Source organism: Hipposideros armiger, unplaced genomic scaffold (genome assembly GCF_001890085.2).
Source record: "Hipposideros armiger isolate ML-2016 unplaced genomic scaffold, ASM189008v1 scaffold_386, whole genome shotgun sequence".
Taxonomy (NCBI): domain Eukaryota; kingdom Metazoa; phylum Chordata; class Mammalia; order Chiroptera; family Hipposideridae; genus Hipposideros; species Hipposideros armiger.
In genome coordinates this window covers 1075835-1083097 of record NW_017731736.1, presented here as the reverse complement: position 1 = coordinate 1083097, position 7263 = coordinate 1075835, and the positions used below count along the sequence as shown (strand labels likewise).

At 35.9% G+C, this 7263-nt stretch overlaps 1 protein-coding gene across 1 annotated transcript in view; it reads left to right on the top strand.

The window, feature by feature from the left end:
- Window positions 1-509: 509 nt before the first annotated feature.
- The window catches only part of AMTN (amelotin), a 22647-nt gene continuing 15893 nt past the window's right edge, over window positions 510-7263 (top strand). Inside the window, exons 1-5 of the mRNA XM_019663198.1 lie at window positions 510-579; window positions 693-761; window positions 3643-3729; window positions 4698-4763; window positions 5694-5783. Of these exons, the coding sequence (XP_019518743.1) occupies window positions 708-761; window positions 3643-3729; window positions 4698-4763; window positions 5694-5783 (297 nt within the window). The 5' untranslated portion in view covers window positions 510-579; window positions 693-707. The remainder of the gene's footprint in view (window positions 580-692; window positions 762-3642; window positions 3730-4697; window positions 4764-5693; window positions 5784-7263) is intronic.

Below are 7263 nucleotides of genomic sequence, written 5' to 3'. Positions count from 1 at the left end.
ATCCATAAAAAATGTAATGTAATAAAATATAACCATTAAATAAATGAAATTAATCTATATGTACTGACACATAAGGTTGGTCATTATTATTAAGTAAACAAAGTAACTTGCAGAGCAAATACATAATAGGCCTCTTTTTTTTTACATACAGTTATGTTTTGATGTTTGATTTATATGTTCATACATACATGATTAAACGGTACATCTGGGAAGTTATTTGTGAAGGAGATGGAGGTAAAGAAGGACTTTAATTTTTCTAGTTGTCTTTATTTTTTCTTAATTACACAAGGCACATTTTCCTGAAATACCCTCTGTTCAAATGGTAGACATTGGGTAATGTGATGTCTGCAGCTAATAACTCATCTAATGAAATGTTGGGAAATGAAAGAAACCAAATGATTTCACAGACAGCTAAGTCCTGATTGGTCTCTCAGTTGCCAACCTCCTGGAGTTGAGTTTAAATCCCTTCTACAAACTCACAACTCATCAAAGGGTAAAATTTTTTACTACAGAAACTGGAGAAATCAACTGGACTTTGAAGGTTGTTTCACCTGTACATTTTGCCTAGTGGAGAGAAAGGTAACATTAATTGACCATGTTTCAAATAGAACATTCTTTTTTAAAAAAAGTATCATCTTCCCTCAAAAGGAAGAAAAATGGAGTGAAAGAGTAATAACATTTTGTTGTTATAGGTACCAATTTGAAAGATGAAGACTACAATTCTACTATTTTGTCTTCTAGGATCAACTCAGTCATTACCAGTAAGTGCAATATGTTTATTTTACATATCAACCAGCCTTAGCAGCATCTTTGATTATAGGCCTAATTCGCTTCCTGCCCTCAGTCAAAACTTCTCTATTCTGTGATCTTTTCCCTTAGTTTCTTGTTTTATTTTCCAAGGTGAAAGATTATAAACTAATAAAGTATTAGTGCATATTTCAATGTACTTACATTTGTGGTAGAATTTCTACTATTTTGTCAGAGCAACAAGGTAGAAATAGGAGAAAAAGGAATGTCTTAGATTATATCTACACAAAATGGATAATTATTTTACTTTCCAAAAAGAATTTAAGATTTCTTGACAACTAATTATTTTCTCATGACTAAAGAGCTTAACTGTATTTTCTGATTTTTCAATTATAATTGGAAACACAAACATCTAGATTAAATAAACTCTAAAAAGTCTACCATATCATGCAGTAGCAAGTAAATATTACAGTTTTCTGTAGTTTTTTATTTAGAACACTTTATCACAAAATGTGTTCACATATAACAGGTTTTTTTTTAAAGGGGGCACTTGTATTCGAACACATACTCCAATTGTCCTCTAATATTTTATAGACATGAGATGGGTTGTTTGGGTCTCTAAGGGAACTCCCCTTTCACTATTTGAGATATTTGAATGTGGACATTAAGAAAATAATTAGAATATATTTGCAGTGAAATAGCAGAACACAAAGAAACCATTTTTAGGTCAGCGTCAAGCCCACTTGACTCTTCTTAGTCATCCATACAATCAACAAATATTTGCTGAAAACTCTCTATAAAACAGATACTGTGCTTCTTGCTGAAGACACAATGATGAGGGAGAGAAAAGGCATGACCCTTCACCTCCATGGTGTTCACTAGGATTGTAGACACTAATAAATAAATTTTCAAAAGAAATGATAAATTATAACTGTGATTAGTTCTATGAAGGAGATGAACAGGGTGATCTTGTAGGAAGGGGATGGGACAGACATAAATAAACAACCTCCTACTTATTTCATTCCAAATATACATATGTCCTTCTTGAAAGACATCTGCAAAAATTCAATTTCTAAACAAGGTAAATTAGGAGTTAATTTTTTCTGTAAAACATAGATTTTTCCACTTCCCCAAATAAATTTACCAGAAGTTTCTCCTAAATAGGGTGTCTCTAGTATATTTCCATTACTATACAATTTGTAAAATTTCATGATAAATAAAACTTTCCAGGAGTACAGCTATCATTCAAGATAAATTAGTAGCAGGTCAATGCAAATTGCTAATTGCCAATAACATGAAAGCAGCTAGAGAGTTGGTTTTGCAGGGGATGAAGGAGGTGACAGTATAATGTCTCTTAGGTACAGTACTGATATTTATCAAATGAAAAATCAGGATACATGGATAAGGTACTTTTTATTAGTAGTAAATGAATTTATTCAATTATCATAAAGGCATAAAAATGAGTGCAAATGTGGACACTTAAAACAGCCTAGCAATTGTTTTCAATAGGTCAAAAGTTTGGGAATAGGGCGCACATTTGAGATGGGGCAGGTTGCAAGTTCAAGAGAGTGGTCAGGGTGGGCCGCAATCAGAAGGTGAATGCAAGCAAAGGTAAGAGAGAGCGAGTCAGTGTCTGGGGAAAGAGGTAAGTCTCTGAGGCAGGAGTGAGCCTCAACTATTGCAGAAACAGTCAGTAGCCTGGAAGGCAGTAGTAGAATGAGTGAGAGAAAATGTGATGGGGTGGAAGGTCAGAGGGGTAGTGGGAACCCAGCGCATGAGGGCCTTGTAGGCCATTGTAGGGTATCTGGCTTTTACTCTGTGTTAAAATGGAAGTCAATGAAGAGCTTGAGCAGAGGACTGAAATGTACAAACTGTTTTTTTCAAAGGTCTCTCTGGCTGCCATTCTGACAATAGATTGTAAGGAATGAAAAGAAATTTGCAGAATTTATACTTACATAATCTTAAAGCTTAAAGGGACCTCTAAGCACAGATAATGCCACTCTTACCTCTTACAACTAAGGAAAAGTCCAAAGTGAAACCCAGAGTCAGTGGCAGCTCCAGGATACATCCAAGTGGCCCAGGGGCACATGCAGCAATGGAGGGCCACACCATACTGCCTTCTGTGATGCAGCCAAGAGCAAAGGCCAGCTGGGACCAACGTGGCCAGTGAGCTCTCATCTGAATACAGGGGGAATGCTGAGAGGAACTGAGGGAAGGACTCATTTCTCCAAGGACCAAAAGCACTTGCAAGATCCTAGTACTGGCTCTGCCACTCACCGTGTCACCTTGGGCAGGTCGCTCTGTTTGTCTGGGCCTCATTTTCCTCATTTTTAAACAAACCATACAAATAGATCATATGGATTGTAAGCACATTTTCACCCCTTAAATTCAGTGATTCTTAATACACTAGGAAATTACGCTGGCCAGGAAAAATGCTGAACTTCCATTGCAGGAAGTGACTTGTCAGGCGCGAGGCAAAAGCAGAAAGCTTCATGAAAATGCAGTAGGAATTGTGGCAGCGTACCTTCAGGCATTAGGAAAAAGCAAATGTGTAGAGAGCTAAGATGCAGCCTACCTATGTTATTTTATGCCCTGAAAAAGGAAGAAGGCAGTTACAGAAAAGGAATGGGAGCCTAGGAACTACCACCAGACATTCATGTGCTCTGCCCCACCCTAGCTCCCTCTCCACTGCACACTTCCTGGGCTGGCATTTTTTCACTCTACAATTCCATCTCTTGCCATGCACAAAACGTTCTGGGAAATTAAACCTGCTCCAAAACACACAGAGCCTAAAGACAGACATTTTTGCATTTGGGACATCCTGCTACCTCCTGAAAATAAATGGATACAAAACTTCAAATACATCCCTGCCTAGTCAAATATTTGTTATTACAGATGCAGCTCAACCCTGCTTTGGGACTTCCTCCAACAAAGCTGGTTCCAGATCAGGCAACCCTACTAAACCAACAGCAGCTAAATCAGGTAAGCGTCCTCCAATGGGGAACATTTACAGACCAGCAAAGGAAACATGTTAAGATCCATGGATTTAAAATCAAGATTTACACAGTCCCATGACTAAACAAGAGAGAGACTTTCCTTTTGGGAGTAAAGTAAAACAAGAACCAACACAATATTTTGAGTCACGAATACAAATCATCTTCATTCTTTTTCATTTTGTCTGAATAATAATAAGGTTTAGCAACCAAATCTAGTACACTTTGAAAAGCAATACCTGTACCTGTTGATAAATCTTGATCATCTATGGCCTTGAAATACTGTGTCATGTCATAGATAGTATTTGCCAGAGCTATCAAGGATTGAGAGGTAATCTATAAAAATAACTGCACATTTCCTCATGGTTTTCTTAAGTTCCATTGTTAATGCATTGAAGTGTCACTGTAAAATTTGTTTCTTCAAAGCAGATTTAAATACTTTTGAAAACTGCAATGTCTTTTGGCTACTACCGTTCTTCCCATTCCAACCCTCCCTGTGTTTTAAAGGACCCCACCTTACCCTCATCTAGACTTTGTGAAATAGTATAATCAAGTAGCACCAGGGTCTAAAGTTCTCTTTTTAATCTATGGATGGACATTAGGAAACTCAAGTCAGGAGCCATGCTCTCTCCTTAGGGTACCTGAAGTTTGTACAATTTGGGGACACTCTTTAATAAAAAGAATACAAAATTAGATATATAACATTACGTGCTAAAGTGAATAATCTGTAATGAGATAAGAAGTACACATTTTTTAAGCTGATAAATAACATAAACTGGACATGCTGCTAGGGTGCCTTTCAGGGCCAACAAAGGGAACAACAGTGAGAGGCCCTGAAGCTTCACCTTCATTTACTTTCATGGCAAATTCACCTGTGTGGGAGTATACACTACTTAAGAATATCCACCATCAATAGTATGGTGAAAACAGTCAACCTCTCATTTAAATGCCATCCAGGTCTTCCCTTCTTTAAGTCTGATACCACTGACACAGATGCTCACACTGGGGTCAGATCTGCAACTGGTAAGTACTCATTTGTATCATTTTAATATCCATTGTTAAATAACAATAATACTTAATGTTGAGTGCATATGTGTGTGTGTGTGTGTGTGTGTGTGTATCCACAAAGGTGCACACACACAGGTATTTACTATAGATAAGCTGAAAGAGAGAAGACAGAGAAAAGCCAGGGAGCTAGATGCTATTCAATGCATCATGAAAACTTTTTCTTAGCACGAGGGTCTCCAAAGGAATTAACCTAATTCTGAAGTCTTTACTGCTTTAGTTCTTCTCATCTCTTCTCCAAGCTCCTCTCCCCATTCTTTCACCACACCTTCCTCACTGCCCCCTACAATATCCACACACCTACACGAATACTATGACTGCTATCTTCACCCGAACAATGAGAGCAAACAAGAAAAGATAGAGTTTCATACTTCTCATAACATTATCTATACAGTTCCTTAAACTACATATAGTTTAAGTCCCTTTCCTGATTAAAGTGGACTTTTTTCCAGTGGTCAGGTTTATATACAGTATTAGATCACACACAGACTAGATATTTTATTCTGACCCTCACAATTTTCATGGGGATACCTATGAAGGAATTAATATCTTCCTAAGAAAGTCATCAGAAAATTCCAGGAATCATTGCTGTTATAGCCAAAAAGGGAAAAGCCAGGATGAAATCACCTAAGTATTTCTCAAAGAGAATGGGTTAAGTGCCAAAGAAATATTTAATATGGAAAAAGTTAGGAAGACCATATGGTTGTACTAGTAAACCAAACAAGTCTTTGAACTTCATTTCTACATCTAATTCCAAATGCAAGATAGTATACTATACATTTACATAGCAAATTCTCCATTAAACATATTTTACGTTTAGTAAATACATTTTAGTTTCCTGAATGTTCAAACTGAAACAACATAATGAAAATCTTCTTTGCCCTACAGCTAAATCCTGCTGCAGGGATGGCACCTGCTTCCCAGACCCTCCCACTGACCCTGGGAGGGTTAAACGTACAACAGCAGCTGCAACCACAAGTAAGTTCCACTTCAGTTTAACATTGGGGAGCATTTATGTTCTCTCGGGAGGAAGCTTAAAGGGGAGGAAAGAATTTTTTCAAGGTTCTTGAACATTTTACCCAGATAATTTGCAGAATGATATTCTGCAGAATAGTCTTTGGCAATTTGGTTCTTGCTGAAAACCCATGAAAACACACCCCAGGAAGCTGAGCATGCTTCCCATAATCTCTCTAGAATACATTTGTAATGAGTATCAGGAAAATGTGAAGAGTTGGGGAAGGCTGAAAAGTAAAATGTATAAGGGGGGAAGTTGAGAGGTATCTGGAGTCTTCTCTAGCATGTTGTTTTCTATTGAAGACGTTCTGGGCAACCAGAACCATCTTAATTAAAATTAAGAGGTGGATAAAATTTAAATTCAGCAAATCTAATCTTTTTTTGCACCCCTTTTCATGCTCCCTCAAAAGTCCCCTAAGGACTTTTCAGTTCTTTCTCACCTCCCACCATAATTTGCTTTCAGAAAAAAACCTAGAAAACCCTCTCATACTAAGAAACAAATGACATACTTAGGGCATTGCTCCTTTGAGAAGTGTTTAAATTTTAACTGCAGCAAAAGTCCAAAAATTTACCATTTTGAAACTTGTCTAAATAGATAATTAGAGTCTGGAGAAAAATCTAATGACCCATTTATGACTAGACTAAGTCATTATGGAAAATTTATTCTCCCCAACAGGTAATCTCAGCCCCTATCATTCCCACATATTGGTCTAACTTTTTATAGTGCCTTTATTGTTTATTACAGATATAATATATGTTAAGTAGAGAACTTAGAAAATACAGATAAACAATACAAAAAAACATAAAATTCACTCAGCCAGAATTAAACACTATCAACATTCTAGGATATGTTGTTCCTGTCTTTATCTTTTTTAAAGAAAATATGTTCTTACCATAGCTAATGTTCTATAATCTGATTTTTTCACTTATTAAATTTTGAATAGTTTTTTATTTTGAAATATTCATTTATAACATTATTTTTAATGATTGCTTACTTTCCAATGTATTGCAAAAAATTTGGGTTTTTTTCCCCCAAAATTTTGCTTATATAAATGATGCTATAGTGAACATTCTTGTAATTAAGTCTTTGACCACATCAATGATTATTTCCTTAGGGCCAGTTCTTAGGGGAAGAATTTATAGGTCCAAAGACATACAAACATGTAGGACTTTTAATATACATTTTAAAATTAGGAAGCATGAATACCACAATGGACCAATATATCCTAACCATCTTCTCACCACTATGGATACCTCCAGGTTTGTTTGCTTTTTGTGTTTTGGGGTTTTTTTAATTTTCTAAAAGTCACTTTATTTTTTTTTCATGTTATTAGCTTATTTATTAGGTAAAATGTTTTGTTTTAATAAGAGCAAACTTGTGTTAATTAGTAATTATAATCAAAGATGAGTTTAACTAACAAAATAACTTTAAGTTGCTCAATTT